The sequence below is a fragment of the Gobio gobio genome (assembly GCF_949357685.1).
Source record: "Gobio gobio genome assembly, chromosome: 4".
NCBI lineage: Eukaryota > Metazoa > Chordata > Actinopteri > Cypriniformes > Gobionidae > Gobio > Gobio gobio.
The window spans coordinates 16,371,785-16,389,394 of NC_137100.1; the positions used below are offsets into that span (position 1 = coordinate 16,371,785).

Consider the following 17,610-nt stretch of genomic DNA (forward strand, 5'->3'; position numbering starts at 1 on the left):
ATATAAATGTAGCGTCAAGTTACAGCAAGAACTAGGCTTACTAAACTTGATTGAAATGGAAAGAACAGAATAAGAATATGAAAAGAAAGGATTTCTTTAAAATACAAGTTTTGTATGACATTACGATGAGTAAACGATGACAGAATATTACCTTTAAATGTGGAACTTACTCTTTTGAAGTTTTTTTCTCTCTGCACTTAGCTGATGTTGCTATTGCACTTTACCTTGTAATGGCTTCATAATTGTGCACCTTGTTCACTTTGTACTCAGTCAATAACTTGGTTGTTTTTGCAGGTTGACAAGAAGATTGTACGAACAGAGATAGGTGTATTATTGCGCCTCTCTCATCCAAATATAGTAAGTCAAAAGGGAAAAAAAGTCCAGGGCCTTGTCTACTTGTGTCCAATGGCAGTTACACAGCCTAAAATATGCATAAATCTACAAGAACACTCGCTTAGATGTTCATCCTGTCTTTGCAGTACTGTCTGTTTGATTTAGTAAGGTCTGATGATGCAAATGCTAGTCAGACATTATAGCTACAGGAGACTACATCAATAATTAATCATATGATGTTTTTGAATTCCTCCAGTGAAACGCTCTCTCTTTTTTTCATGCCATTTTCTGTCAGATCAAACTGAAGGAGATCTTTGAGACCCCTGCGGAGATTAGTCTCGTGTTAGAACTTGTTACCGGAGGAGAATTATTTGACAGGTCAGTTCACCATGGGGGTAAAGTGCTACATGCTAATAAAGGCTGATTAAGCTGTGAACTGCATGCTGTTCATCGACACTTTTTCCGAGGACTGTAATTAATGGTGTTTGCTAAGGCAAGCATCACTATTTCTGTTGCTCTGGCTTTTTCGTAAGCACTGATACCTTGTTGAGGAGAGGTCTGTTATTACTTTTCAAAGCAAGCAGACTTTACTAGATTTTCATGGATATATATATATATATATATATATATATATATATATATATATATATATATATATATATGTATGTATATATGTATGTATGTATGTGTGTACACCGATCAGACATAACATTATGACCATTGACAGGTTCAGTGAATAGCACTGACTATCGCTTCATCACGGCACTTGTTAGTGAGTGGGATATATTAGGCAGCAAATCTCCAAAACTTCAACTTTTTGTGGGGTGTTCCAAAAGTGGTCCAAGGAACCAAGGAACAGTGGTGAACCGGCGAAAGGGTCATGGGCGGCCAAGGCTCATTGATGCATGTGGGGAGTGAAGGCTGGCCCGTGTGGGCAACAGACGAGCTACTGTAGCTCAAATTTCTCAAGAAGTTAATGCTGATTCAGATAGAAGGGTGTCAGGATACACAATGCATCGCAGTTTGTTGCGTATGGGGCTGCATAGCCACAGACCAGTCAGGGTGCCCATGCTGACCCCTGTCCACTGCCGAAAGCGTCAACAGTGGACACGTGAGCATCAAAACTTACAGGACTTAAAGGATCTGCTGCTAACATCTTGGTGCCTGACCCACCTTCAGGGGTCTAGTGAAGTCCATGCCTCGACGGGTCAGGTTGTTTTAGCAGCAAAAGGGGGACCAACACAATATTAGGAAGGTTGTCATAATGTTATGCCTGATCAGTGTATATATCTATATAAATCTATATATATACAGGTGAGGAAAATAAGTATTTGAACACCCTGCTATTTTGCAAGTTCTCCCACTTTGAAATCATGGAGGGGTCTGAAATTGTCATCGTAGGTGCATGTCCACTGTGAGAGACATAATCTAAAAAACAAAAATCCAGAAATCACAATGTATGATTTTTTAACTATTTATTTGTATGATACAGCTGCAAATAAGTATTTGAATACCTGAGAAAATCAATGTTAATATTTGGTACAGTAGCCTTTGTTTGCAATTACAGAGGTCAAACGTTTCCTGTAGTTTTTCGCCAGGTTTGCACACACTGCAGGAGGGATTTTAGCCCACTCCTCCACACAGATCTTCTTTGGATCAGTCAGGTTTCTGGCCTGTCGCTGAGAAACACGGAGTTTGAGCTCCCTCCAAAGATTCTCTATTGGGTTTAGGTCTGGAGACTGGCTAGGCCACGCCAGAACCTTGATATGCTTCTTACAGAGCCACTCCTTGGTTATCCTGGCTGTGTGCTTCGGGTCATTGTCATGTTGGAAGACCCAGCCTCCACCCATCTTCAATGCTCTAACTGAGGGAAGGAGGTTGTTCCCCAAAATCTCACAATACATGGCCCCGGTCATCCTCTCCTTAATACAGTGCAGTCGCCCTGTCCCATGTGCAGAAAAACACCCCCAAAGCATGATGCTACCACCCCCATGCTTCACAGTAGGGATGGTGTTCTTGGGATGGTACTCATCATTCTTCTTCCTCCAAACACGTTTAGTGGAATTATGACCAAAAAGTTATATTTTGGTCTCATCTGACCACATGACTTTCTCCCATGACTCCTCTGGATCTTCCAAATGGTCATTGGCAAACTTAAGACAGGCCTGGACATGTGCTGGTTTAAGCAGGGGAACCTTCCGTGCCATGCATGATTTCAAACCATGATGTCTTAGTGTATTACCAACAGTAACCCTGGAAACGGTGGTCCCAGCTCTTTTCAGGTCATTGACCAGCTCCTCCCGTGTAGTTCTGGGCTGATTTCTCACCTATCTTAGGATCATTGAGACCCCACGAGGTGAGATCTTGCATGGAGCCCCAGTCCGAGGGAGATTGACAGTCATGTTTAGCTTCTTCCATTTTCTAATGATTGCTCCAACAGTGGACCTTTTTTCACCAAGCTGCTTGGCAATTTCCCCATAGCCCTTTCCAGCCTTGTGGAGGTGTACAATTTTGTCTCTAGTGTCTTTGGACAGCTCTTTGGTCTTGGCCATGTTAGTAGTTGGATTCTTACTGATTGTATGGGGTGGACAGGTGTCTTTATGCAGCTAACGACCTCAAACAGGTGCATCTAATTTAGGATAATAAATGGAGTGGAGGTGGACATTTTAAAGGCAGACTAACAGGTCTTTGAGGGTCAGAATTCTAGCTGATAGACAGGTGTTCAAATACTTATTTGCAGCTGTATCATACAAATAAATAGTTAAAAAATCATACATTGTGATTTCTGGATTTTTTTTTAGATTATGTCTCTCACAGTGGACATGCACCATATATATATATATGTTTCATTAAAAAAAGTGTCATAAAAATAATACTTAAATGCAAACAATGTTATATGCTACTACTAAAATTGAATTATGTATTTTTATAATATTTTAATTTTTCTGTAAAAAAATAGGTAACACTTTATTTTGAACATTCGGTTGACTATAAGTAACTTTGCTACTACATGTCAGTATTACTAGACTGTCTGCTTAATATCTGCTAACTCTTTATTGTGATGTCCTCCAACAGACATTCTACTGACTATAAGTAACTTTGCAACTACATGTTGCAACTACAACTCTACCAATCTACTAATAGTCTCCTAACACTCTAACTTAGTAAACAGAATGTTTAAAAGGGACCATCAAAATAAAGTGAAACCAAAAAATAATAAAATTATATAAAGTATAAAAAGAATATTAAAAGTAAAATAGGGCTAGTGGAACCTGCATAGCAACATGCGGAAAAAAAACACTCACACTGAAAAAGTGGTAACCTTGTTAATATGTAAATTAACAGGTGTTTTTTTTCAAGTAAAAAATATAAACATCACTGAAACAACCTAAATTATTTTATACCAACAAAACTAGGGGGTTAAATCAGGTAGAAATATTACCACTTTTTACAGTGCAGAAAACTTTAGCAGCGGCACATAAGCTATAGCTCTATAGCAATGCCCTGGCAATCAGATATTCTACTGAAAATGTCAAAATCTAGTTGGTCTAGTGAAAGGTTTCTAGTAAGACCTGAATTTACCTTCATCATCGGATGCAAAATAACAGGTGCACGTCTGCAGTCATGAACTAATAACATAGCCAAATAACTATTTAATAGAGGAACACCTTTGACTGTGAAACCCACTGATTTTACTGTTATTCATTCCATTTTATCCTCATTCAGGATTATCTTATTTCCCGTTTCCATACAACTGTCAACATGAGTCATTTAAAAGAAAAGCCTCTACTTAAGAACAATCGATAGAACCGTCTCCATTCATCTTGTGTACTGAGGTGTGGTTGACTCACTCTAAGGCTGGAACATAATGAAGTGAAAATTGGAAAAAAAAAGAGTCAGTCAGCTTTTTTATGCTCAATATGGACTTACACTGGAGACCAAATGGTGCCTTCCATTTTTCAGGGTGGTGGAGAAGGGCTACTACAGCGAACGAGACGCTGCTGATGCAGTTAAACAAGTGCTCGAGGCAGTCGCGGTGAGTGTCTTTCATTTCCTGTCTGAAAGCGATTTTCTTCTACTGGTTTTTTACTTTTCCTGAACTACTGAATGTGTTACACCAGTTGTTCTCAATTGGCTTTGCTTCAGGACTCAGATTTTACATTGGATATTGTGTGGCAACCCAACAAAGTACCAAAATTGTTTGACATTAATATTGCTCTGAAGCATATACTGTAGGCCCAATAGTGTTGAAAATTATTAAAAAGACATGGCTGAAAAAGAACAGCAGCAGAGGTGTGATTTATCAGTCTAACACATGAAACAAATAATGGGCCAAATATTGTATTATAGGCTGCTGAACATGAGAAATGCACAGCCACTAAATTCATATCAAGGCATATTAAGTAAGAGATTTCAGTAAACTGTGAAAACTGTTTATTCTTGTTACAGGCACAGCCCATAGTTTTATATTTGTGTGTGTGTGTGTTCTTGTGATTTATGAGGACACAAATTTGTATAATGACACGGGTATTACACTGGTATTATGACGTAAACGTGAAATATGAGGACATTTCATATGGGGTTGGGGTAGTGTAGTGGGATAGAATGTACAGTTTGCACAGTATAAAAACCATTACGCCTATGGAATGTCCTCACTTACTGTAGATAGCTAAACAAACCTGTGTGTGTGTGTGTGTGTGTGTGTGTGTGTGTGTGTGTGTGTGTGTGTGTGTGTGTGTGTGTGTGTGTGTGTGTGTGTGTGTGTGTGTGTGTGTGTGTGTGTGTGTGTGTGTGTGTGTGTGTGTGTGTGTGTGTGTGTGTGTGTGTGTGTGTGTGTGTGTGTGTGTGTGTGTGTGTGTGTGTGTGTGTGTGTGTGTGTGTGTGTGTTTGAGTATCGGAGCATGCCATGCAACCTGTCCATGTTGGCATCTACTTAATTTGGCTAGCTTGTACTAAATGACAGATGATACTATAGGATACTGTAGAGTTTGATTGGATGCACGAAGTTTGACCTTACCAAGAAAAAAGATGGTAAACGTTTTCTCTCTTTTACAGCCAATTTGAAAGGATACCATAGAGCCATGACTCAATCCCATCCACATAATTCATTTGGAAACAAGGGTTGTTATTTTTAATTAAAACTAAAACTATTAAAATATCTTTGTTAATTGAAATAAAGCTGAAATAAAATAAAATATAATAAAAGATGAGAGAGCCTGCTAAATGAAATGTATAAATATTGCCGTGGCAACTATAACTGAACTACTTACTGGAAATAAATAAAAACTAAAACTGAACTAAAGCTAAAAATAAATGAAATCTGAATAGTGATACTTTGAGAATTTAAAAAAAAAATGAAATTAAAACTGAAAATAAAAAAATTAATAAAAACTAAATGTACATATTTCACATTTAAAGAAACTGTATTTGTTGTTTACAATATATGAATGGTCACTGTGTCATGGAGTTGATGCCAGAGCAGCCCACCCCACCCGGTCCGCAACACACCTCACCATAAACCCACTAGCTCATTGTGCACAGAGCAATTTTCTACCACTTACTAACCTGAAAATATAACACAATATAGAAATATAGTAGAATGATTTCTAAAGGATTATGTCACACTAAAGACTGGAGTTGTGATGCTGAAAATTCAGCTTTGATCACAGAAATAAATTACCTTTTTTAAATATATCAAAATGCAAAACATTTATTTTAAAATATAATATTTTATAATATTGGTGTTTTACTGTATTTTTGATCAAATAAATTCAGCTGCCTTCTTTCAAAAACATTTTAAAAAGTCTTAATTATTTCAAACTTCTGACCGGCAGTGGTAGTTTTCATCCCTAAAAATGTTGGTCGTTTAACATGTTTTTATCGTAAACAGTTAGCAAATTGTCTCGTCATGTTCAGCTGGTTATCTTAAGGGCTAAATAGCCTGAAGTGCGACATCCGCAGCTCCATAAATATACTTAATACAGGGGCAGAACTGACTAGATAGATCGCAGCAACACTGCATCTGCCAGCAGCTTCCAATAAGGAGGGGCAGACTTGGGTACTGCTACCCGGACCCCCCGCCATCAGCTCCAAAGGGCAATCTACTCCAGGGGAGCAAAGTTTTAAGCATTCCGTCCTAAGGACCAGGGTAGGGTTGCACCAGATATTAGTTAGTTCTTACCTAAAATGGAACATAAAGTCCACACTAGAGGCTTTGTAACTATTACCTAGTACCTAGTTTGTAGCTAACTCTGTACTTTATTCAGTTGCACCATTTGTTCTTAAGGCACAACGTAGCTAGTAAGTCATAAGCTATCCGTAAAGTAATGTGTAGTTGCATAATATGATGTTTACCCTCAATGATCCAATAGCAGCCTTCAAATATGTGAGCAGAAGTTCAAATGTCAGTTGATCCTTGATTCTAACTTCTTTTACCTCACGTAACTAACAGTAAAAATACGTTTCCATCAAATATGATACTAATACAATAACATTCGGAAACTGTGTTTGAAATGAATAAGGATCGGTAAATAAATACTGATACAAAAAATATTAAATGTATTTCTTATGACTGATTTTACTTTTAAAAAGGGCTAACAAAGTAATATTTTAAAATGTATGTGAGTGTAAATGTCAGCATTATCATATACACTCACCTAAAGGATTATTAGGAACACCATACTAATACTGTGTTTGACCCCCTTTCGCCTTCAGAACTGCCTTAATTCTATGTGGCATTGATTCAACAAGGTGCTGAAAGCATTCTATAGAAATGTTGGCCCATATTGATTGGATAGCATCTTGCAGTTGATGGAGATTTGTGGGATGCACATTCAGGGCACGAAGCTCCCGTTCCACCACATCCCAAAGATGCTCTATTGGGTTAAGATCTGGTGACTGTGGGGGCCATTTTAGTACAGTGAACTCATTGTCATGTTCAAGAAACCAATTTGAAATGATTCGAGCTTTGTGACATGGTGCATTATCCGACTGGAAGTAGCCATCAGAGGATGGGTACATGGTGGTCATAAAGGGATGGACATGGTCAGAAACAATGCTCAGGTAGGCCGTGGCATTTAAACGATGCCCAATTGGCACTAAGGGGCCTAAAGTGTGCCAAGAAAACATCCCCCACACCATTACACCACCACCACCAGCCTACACAGTGGTAACAAGTCATGATGGATCCATGTTCTCATTGTGTTTACGCCAAATTCTGACTCTATCATCTGAATGTCTCAACAGAAATCGAGACTCATCAGACCAGGCAACATTTTTCCAGTCTTCAACTATCCAATTTTGGTGACCTCGTGCAAATTGTAGCCTTTATCCTATTTGTAGTGGAGATGAGTGGTACCCGGTGGGGTCTTCTGCTGTTGTAGCCCATCTGCCTCAAGGTTGTGCGTGTTGTGGCTTCACAAATGCTTTGCTGCATACCTCGGTTGTAACGAGTGGTTATTTCAGTCAAAGTTGCTCTTCTATCAGCTTGAATCAGTCGACCCATTCTCCTCTGACCTCTAGCATCAACAAGGCATTTTCGCCCACAGGACTGCCGCACACTGGATGTTTTTCCCTTTTCACACCATTCTTTGTAAACCCTAGAAATGGTTGTGCGTGAAAATCCCAGTAACTGAGCAGATTGTGAAATACTCAGACCGGTCCGTCTGGCACCAACAACCATGCCATGCTCAAAATTGCTTAAATCACCTTTCTTTCCCATTCTGACATTCAGTTTGGAGTTCAGGAGATTGTCTGGACCAACACCACACCCCTAAATGCATTGAAGCAACTGCCATGTGATTGGTTGATTAGATAATTGTATTAATGAGAAATTGAACAGGTGTTCCTAATAATCCTTTTGGTGAGTGTATGTCTAAAAGATTGAAGTCTTATTGATGCAAGAGCGTATTGATGCTGTTTAGTCAGTCTGCTATTTTATTCCAACCATTACTCCTGTTGGAGGCTTCCGTTTATATGTAGTTACGCTTCAACTAAGTTTAATGGAGCAATGCAAAAATATTTAGTTGTGAGTTAGTTGTAACTTAGTTTGACTCATTTACATCAAAACTAAGCTAAGTTGTTACAGGCACAGCTGGTGCAACTGGCCCCAGGTGCGCCCTCGGGAGAGAACCTTGTACTCACAACTGCCTGTTCTACCTAAGGATCATGGCAACGTTTTTCGGGAGACCTGGCGAGGGAGCGCTACATCAGCTCTACACCCTCCTGCTCTCTATCAACGGTCATCAACAGGGCATGACTTCCTCGACTTCTGCTGTGTTCTGGTCACTATGACTTCCCTGAGATTTTCCTGCGAGGTTGCTGTTTTGAGCCCTGAGTCCTCTGAGGCGGGACACGGAAAGCCACACTCGCCTTCTGACCTGTCTCCAGCTAGGACCAGCTACAGGGCCAGAAGTGGGGGTTGAACGCTCCGTGGCAACCATTGCAGCAAGAGAGCGGCCGATGGCACAAGCCGCATGTGTCTGGAGACACACTTAGGTCCGAGTTCTTTATTAAGTCAGCCTGGACGCCATCGTCGCGTATGCTTTGCCCACCTGCCGCAATGTAAACCGGGAGTCAGGACTGGAGTCTTCAGTGAGGATGCCATGCCAAGAGAGCAATAACTCGCAAGTCTCTTCAACATGGGGCAATCCCACATACCCAAGCTCAGTCAACCCCTTAAAATTCACATAGCTCGAATGAAGGAAGGCAACGTACTGAGTATGTTTTCCTGCAGGTTATCGACACTTCCTCATGGAGATCGGGAATAAATGGAAGGCTCACAGGAGGAAAATGATTATGACCCTCAAGGAAAAATGTGTCTAGTCTGCCTGGAGCAGATTCTTCTTTATTCACCAAAAAAGTCTCAGGGCTTTGTCTTCTGCTGTCTCCTGGTCACAGTGACTTCCCTGAGATCCCATTTTGGCTTCCTGCAAGGTCGCCGTTTCAACGCTTGCCTTCTGACCATTGCTGCGTCCCAATTCGCATACTATCCGTACTAAATAGTATTCGAAAAAATAATTAGTATGTCCCAAATCGTAGTATGTTGAAAAGTGTATTCCAAAGATTCCCGGATGGTCTACTATTTCCGGTCAGAATTCGAAGTGCAGATCGATGCGCACTCTAACGGCTGATATTGCCCACAACCCATTGCGAGAACTACAAACGCGGATAAAAAGTGTTAAAAAACGACAATCATGACGGTTACGCGAGTCTGACGGCTAAGTAGAGAGGATTAGATAAAGGGGCTTGAGTGGGCAATTATCAGTATTTAACCTGACGAAAAGATATTTATTCAATGTTAGCCACATTATATTTCACCTGCAGCAGCATTGTGAACTTTTGTAATGATACGTTTGGCCATTAACTTTGCAAACACATGAGAGGAGTCTCTGCATTAAAGACCCACGAATGGCAGACCAATGTGCTACTATATTTCTCTCCGATACGGTTGGAAATTAAATTGAATGTGGAGGATTTGAACTGTGACGATGATTGACAGGGTAGTTTACGGTGACGGGACTCACGTAACTAAGCAACAGAGTCCGTTAAAGATGACGAAGTAGTATGTCCCAAAGCTTGCATACTTTTCTGCTACACACTCAAAAGTATGTACTTTTTCTTCACAAAAAGACCATACTTTTAGGACGTAGTATAAGTAGGCGAATTGGGACGCAGCACATGTCTCCAACAAGGGCCACCTACAGGGCCAGAAGATGGGGTAGAAATGATCACAGTGAACACAGCCAGCTCCCTCGAGAACTGCCCGTGTATGCTCCACTTCTAAACATCACCCATAATAAAATGGGGACATGGCATTTCAAATCTCCTAAACACACTTTCTCTATCCATATCATTTTCTTTGAGATATACAGACAAATTAGTGGTTCAGAATTCCACATGCACATCAAACAAATGGCTAACATGTTCTCAAAAAAATGTACTGGGTAAACAAGACCGGGGAGATATTTTGTAGAAGATCAACAAGCTCCAGAGCACAGGCTTTGAAATAGTCTTGGAAATACTCTGTCTAGGCTGGCCGCTTTACTGGGGTGTAGCCTCCTCAACTCCTCACTCACTTGAGTTGCTGTGATGATGGGTGATGAATGGAGGGTATTTATCTCCCCAGATAAAACCAGGTAGAGCTGAGTGTCAGTGGCAGATGGAGGTGTGGATAATAGTGTGGGAGAAGGTATAATCACCTCACATCCAGTGGTGTTGGTGTTATTGGGGGGAAGCGCGGGAATGGCAGCAGTACAGGCCCCAGTAGCAGCAGCAGGGGGGCAGAACAGTCCCCATCGGCAGAAGGGGGGAGCAGGGCAGTCAAACCTATTGAAGAAGTTGGCTCTCCTCACATCCCCCTCCACAAGGTTTCCACGCTTAAAGCTGACCTAGTGGGAACAACAATGTCCTTACAGAAGTTCATGTAGTCAGTTATACAACTAGTTATACCCTCAATGTCCTCCCCATAAGACTTCTGCAGCATTACCCAGTCAGTACACTGGAAACAGTCCAGCAGGGCCTCCTCCGCCCCAGGAAACCACTTCATGAAGGAACGTGTGGTGATGGGTTGCCTCACAACTTTGGGCTTGTAGTGAGGCTGGAGCAGAACCAGATTGTGGTCAGATCTCCCCAGTGGCGGCAGAGAAAGTCCTGTTTCCTCTGGTGGAACAGTCAACAGTCATACTGGAAGAAAGCAAACAGTGAGGAGTCCGGTGTGACATGGTTAAAATCACCAGAGATTAACATGACGGCTTCTGGGTGCTGCGTCTACAGTCTCGCAAAGACCGTGTGGATGACGTCACATGCGGCTTCCGCTTGTGCTCACGGGGGGATGTAAACACAAACCGCAATGGTGTGTGAAAACTCTAGGCATGTAATAAGGGTGGAGACTTAAAGCCAACAGCTTGTTGTTAATAAACATTGCAAGCCCCCCACCTCTACACTTCCCACACGTCTTCATGTGTCTGTCTGCTCTGACTGTAGGGAAGCCAGGTAAATCCACGTTAGCATCCGAGATGCTAGGGGTTAACCATGTCTCGATGAAACACAGCAAACTGCACTCCCTGTAGATCCTCACATTCTTAACCAATGCAGCCCGTTCATCGGTTTTGTTGACCAGTGAGTTGACATTCCCTATAACCACCGACAGAACAAAGGGCTTGAATCTCCACCACTTCTCCCTGCGCCTAGCCTTTAGCTTAGCGCACGCTCAGCATCCCCGATACGGCTGTCTCACCTCTTCAGGTAGATGTTCACATCAATTAATTAATTAAACATTCCGTGTTTAATTTTTCAGTTTTTGAAAGAAAGTCTAGGATTAAGAAAAATTTTAGTATTTATTTAGTATTACTTGATCTATTCCATCACTACCTCAATTATAATCACGTACAATTAATTGTATTCAGTTGTGTTGTAGGCACTAAAACAGTCCAGTACTTTATAGTCAAATACGTTTTTTTATGTTTGAATAATGAACATTTCTGTGCCACCTCAGACTGGTTGCTGGCCCCTGCTTGGTCACCCCTATGAAAATACCCTAGCTCCACCACTGCCGGGTTACATATGTAACTAGATGTTATATGTAGAAGTAAAAAAAAATGTATGTGAAATATGTAAATGTATTTTCTTGGTTTTAAATATATGGAGGGCAAAACATTTTTATATATACCTTATTTTAACATATTTTTTATGGGCTAATCCTAACCCTATGCAACAGTGATGCATAGGTACTTCGAATAAAGAGTACTTTTCCCACCTGATTTGTGGCCAGAAAAAAAAATGTTTTTCAGTATTGGAGATTTTAATGTTCAGTGATTTTCTGAGTCATCAAATGTACAATTATCTTCTGTCCGATGATAAAACAGGTTGAAAACTCTAGGAGAATCTATAATATCTAGAGACCAGAATCATGAAAACTTGTCAAGTAACCACCCAGAATGCATTATCAGACTTTTCAAATACCCTAGCAACCACTCAGAAAACCTAGCAACCGGTGATATTGTGTAACTCATGCATATATGTATCAGGCTTTGACATTTTCGTCCATCAACCGTACAGTATATGCACACATTAGATCATCAGTGAAACCCTTATTAGTGGAAAGAGAATCCTATTTCCAATATGAAGTCCCCATAAGTGGATTTAGATTGCATTTGAGGACCACAGGAGACCATTTATAATTTTTCTTCTTGAATGGGCAAGCCATTCTACTATATTTCTCCCTTTTTCTCTGTCTCTCCTTCCTTTCCTTGTGTTTTGTTTGTTAGTTCACATATAATGAGTCTTGTCATATATACTATAATCTACCTTGTCATCTACACTGTATATCTTGTGCATACACTCTCTGTTTATATCAGTCATGGATCCATGTGCCTTATTGAGATAAGTGCCTGAATTAGAAAGTAGGCCTGTTCTTCATCTGTGAATGTATTTTGAAAGCATTTCCTTTTAAAGTGTGCTCTCAACCACTGGCTCTCACTTCATCAAAGATGGCGGTTGCCAAGGAGATAGTAAGAAAGTGGGCAAATTTCTCATGGGCTGGATTCAGTTGGTGGGCTGCAATAAGAGAACGCCAACTCTCTAGCTCCCACTGGGGCATAAAACAGAGCAGAGGAAAGGAAACGTGAATGCTGCAAGTCCCTTTTGAAGTGACCCGCCTTTCCAGGAAGCATTTTTTAACGTGTTACTGTGTGAAGAGTTTCACAGTTCCCCCCACAACAGCAAAATCTGTGTGTCTGTCACATCAAAGCCAGCTGGCTGTGTGGCATCCCTCTGGATCTGTGTTTTGTAGATTTCTGCCTGTCTGATTGGCTGGGATGTCCTCAGTGGCTTGGGACTTTGCAATATCATTGCAGTTTTCCTTTTGAAGTCTGGAGCTCTCGAAAAAGATGTATTTTTTACTGCTGGAATTGAGAATCTTTGTTGCTCAGAAGGTTTGAAATTAGTTGATGCCACCAAGTTGCCTATCTTGTCATGTGGCAGCAATGTAGCATAATACTTGGTTGAAATGGTTGTTGTTGAATAATGCACATTCTTTCACTTACTATTTAATAAATACTGTAGGCAGCATGCAGTGTGTACTACTTTTGGTAACACTTTAGTTTAGGGTCCAATTTTTACTATTATCTAGTTGCTTATTAGCATGCATATTACTTGGATATTGGTTGTTTATTAGTACTTATAAAGCACATGTTAAGCACATATTAAACATCACTTAATCCTACCAAAAACTTAACAACTACCTTACTATTAATAAGCAGTAATTAAGAGTTTATTGTGGAAAAAGTCGTAGTAATTGGTTAGTTAACAGAGAATTGTGAACAAACTTTTTTATTAGAACTGCAAATTTATAACAATATTTTGACTTTATTTCTTGCAATTTTGAGTTAACATCTTGCAATTCAGAGATATAAAAAAAAAGTCAGAATTGTGAGATGTAAACCGAATTCTAAGGAAAAAAAGGTAGAATTGCGAGGTGTAAACTAAGAATTCTAAGAAAAAAAGTAAATTGCAAGGGAAAAAAGTCTGAATTGCGAGATATTCTCTCAAATATGAGAGACATGGCGAGCCATTGGTTCCCGACCACTGGTCTAAACGGGCAAACTTCTCTACAGAGCGCTAGTCACTCTCTGCTCTCTCCAATGACGTCATTTTTGTCCTCTGTCAGTCCCCGTAGCTTCTCTAGTATGTGCTTCGAAAGGAAGGGTTGAGCGTTGGACGGTTGCAATTCACAACCTCGCCGCTAGATGCCGCTAAAATTCACACACTGCACCTTTAAAAAGTTTGAATTTTTTATTTTGCAGTTCCATTTGGAGCCACTAGTGGCACTGAAATAACACACTTCACCTTTAACTGTATGGACCTACATAACAAGGCTAGTTGCTAAAATAATCTTGGTGTGGGGACACAGATGGCAGCAGTGGTAAGCTACAGACCTCCTGCTCTTGTCAGATGAGAGGAGGAAGAGAAGGCGAGAGATGATGTACTTTATGTGTGTCAGCTCCACTGAGTTTTAAACAGGATGGTAGTATTCCCCTCGGACCCCACTAAAAGATAACACCCCTTCATGTCACCATAATAATTGGTGTTGGGAAGCTGGCACACTGCACTGCTCCTCCGCTGAGGAATCATTCTGCGGCTCTATTGCAAACAAACCAGTTGGAATGCTTTTACACTGGGGACTGTGGTGACTCTGCCTTTATATGGGCAGTCGTGCATACTAGTTTGACAGTTTAAGAGAAGTTTTTGTCAGTGTAAGGCTTGATTTTCCCATGTGACTTATATATGAGAGAGCACTTAAACCTGACAATCCATGTTTAAAGGTTACAGATACAGTATGTCGTGAGCCTATAATGGACCTTTTGGGAACTTTAGAACTTTAGCTTAGCATTGCTTACTTGCAAACCAAAGTAAATAATACAAATAAAGATAAACTTTCTAATAAAATAAAGATAAAGTTTTTTAGAAAATAGTTTGAGCGTAATACTAGCCACAACAATGCGTTGTGATTTGTTGCCAGGTTGTTGCTATGCTGTTGCAGTCCCTGTCCACTTTTTCAGCAGCCTTGTTTTCGGAATTATTTTTCCCATATGGATTTAAAAAAAGTTTTTGTGAAAGAGTTATAAGCTATGGACCGAACCAACCAGCTATGTGGTGAATCACAAAATTACAAACTTTGATTCGAGACAAAAAGGTATTTGAAAATCAGACAAAAAGGCAAAAGTACAAGACTGTGTACTTAACTGCTTTAATGAGGAAAAGAACTACAAATGACATAATCAAAACAAAAATGATGGATAAAAACTATTGATTTAAAGATGTGGATTATATATATGTTATAAGCAGTTTTAAGCAGCTATTCGTTATTCAGTTCAATGTTGATTCAATTCAGATCAATAACAGTGTTGATGCCGCAAAGTTCATAAATTATAAAACAAATTTGATTCAGCTATAAAGCAGCTCTACAGAGGACATAGGACCCTATTTTAACGATCTAAGCGCATTGTCTGAAGAGCATGGCACAGGTGCACTTAGGGTGTGTCCGAATCCACTTTTAGTTTAACAATGGGAAAAAAACAGTCAGTGCACCAGGCAAAAGGGATGTAACTAGTCTCTTAATGAGTCATGGGTGTGTTTTGAGCATGGTTGCGCTTGCACCATGGCGGATTCGCTATTTACATTTGCGAGCGGAAAGACTGAACGCTTCTCCAGAGAGTAATCCTTTTATTTTTAATATTTAAAAATGTTTGTGTGCTGCTGTGTGCAGAGTGCCCTGTGTGCAGAGTGTACGCACGTTGTGCACCTGCCAATAGGTGCACATTACTAATGCGCCCTTTAAATTACACAAAAAATACTACGCTATTGATTTTAGACCAGGTTTTTGTTGGTCAATGGTGCAGTTGTTTTCAGTTGCCTCAAAATAGCAACGCACCGAATGTAAAAAAAAAAAAAAATATAGCACCGTCTCAACAATGCTCTTGAACACACCTCGTTTTCAGACCAGCACACCCATGGGTGAACAGATTGGTGCAAGTGCATTTGCTATTTAAACAACGTGGCATTGGACGTGAAAATGATAACTGCGTCGGGCTAAAACTAGCAAAAAACACTTGCATCACGCCTGCCGTCGCATTGTGCCGGGTGTATGATAGGCCCCATAGTGTCATCCAGTCATTCATCCAATAATGTCAGTGCAGTCAAATTGATAATATTACTGAATATTAAATGTTTTGTAAACCCCTACTGAGCAAGCTAAAGGCGACACTGGCAAGGAACCAAAACTCCATCAGGTGACAGTAGTGGGAGGAAATAAACCATTTTGGTGTGATTTATTTGTTTGGATTCTTTCATTGGTGGAGATTTGTGGAAAGTCATGGGTAATGTAGTTTTTAATCTGGAATTCTACTGTTTAACATGATTATTTAAAAAAAAAAAAAAAAGTTAAAATCATGTGGGCTGATGGCTGTAACAACAGTATATAGTATAGCAACATCATAGCTCACAGTAGGTCTGTCTTTGATTATTTATATTTCCCTAAGGGGAAAATAAAGTGTTGCAAAATGTTCTATTTAGAACCTTAAAGGGTCATGTCAGGCACTTCATATAGAACCTTTTAGGGGTTCCATTATCGGATAATACTAGCTAATAAATAATTTTTGTTGTTGTTGTTTCTGGTATTAATAGCTTTCACACATCTTCAGGTTGGGCATCTCTATCAGGTTCATCAGTTCCCTCAGTAGCACATGTTATATGGTGACCACGTGTTGCTGTAACCAGGCAGACTTATGGCCCATGCTACTCTGTTTAATGAGTTTCCGTGGTAACACTCACCAAGGCACTGGCAAGTGCATCGGGCTTGATTATAAACACAGAACTGTTGTGAGCTATGGACGTTGGTGTTGGTCTAATTAGTGGTGTTTGCTAAGTCAAGCGTCACTTTTAGCATTACTCATTCTGAGGAATAGTGATTTGAACAAAGTCCTAACACTAAGTATTTAACTTTGGTTAGAGGCTATATATAGGGGCCTCTAACTTTGGTTGTCTATGAACTTCTTAGACTGTCCCCCGACTTCCCAGGTTGTCTATGAAAGCCTGTAGACTGAAAATCCAAAGGATGTAATGGTTACACGCGCTCCCATGAGCCTCTCTTCTATTCTATGACACATAAAATTAATGCAATACACTGTTCAGGATAATGACAAAAGAGCTATTCTGTACTGCTATGTCAATGTGTCATGCAAAGAAAAGGAATTCATTCAAACTATAATCTCACTTAGCCAAATAGTCTATAGTCTCAAGCATACTTTAAATTAAAACTATCATAAAAGTGTAATTATAATTACCTATTCTGATGACATGATGCGAGTGAATTGCAGAGCTTGTGCAAACATAAGCAACATATTGCTATGATAAGATGCTTTCTTAACTGCTGTTTTCTCAGTGCTGTCATTTTTGTTGTGTGTTTATCTTGTAATTGAGAAAAGCACACCGCACATATTTACATATTCATCAGCGTCTGGATGTTTGTTACCAGTATGTCGCTGCTAAAGTATTTTTCTAACTTATTTTTACTATTTAAAAAAATAGCTTGCTACAGTTTACTTAACGGCCACCGGTGTCGCTAATAACAAGGGTTTTTGAATTCTACAGATAGCCCCTTTAACTGGTCAATTTGTTAGACATAAGTTGACCTCAAACACCTAGCAACAACCCAGAAAACCCTAGTATACTCCAAATACTTTTGCAACCGCATAGCAACACTGACTGTAGGCAACCAAA

General features: G+C 39.9%; 1 protein-coding gene across 1 annotated transcript in view; it reads left to right on the forward strand.

The window, feature by feature from the left end:
- camk4 (calcium/calmodulin-dependent protein kinase IV) overlaps positions 1-17,610 on the forward strand; it is a 62,350-nt gene that overhangs the window by 22,699 nt on the left and 22,041 nt on the right. The window contains exons 4-6 of the mRNA XM_079814653.1: positions 295-357; positions 629-711; positions 4,297-4,369. Coding sequence (XP_079670779.1) covers positions 295-357; positions 629-711; positions 4,297-4,369 — 219 coding nt within the window. The remainder of the gene's footprint in view (positions 1-294; positions 358-628; positions 712-4,296; positions 4,370-17,610) is intronic.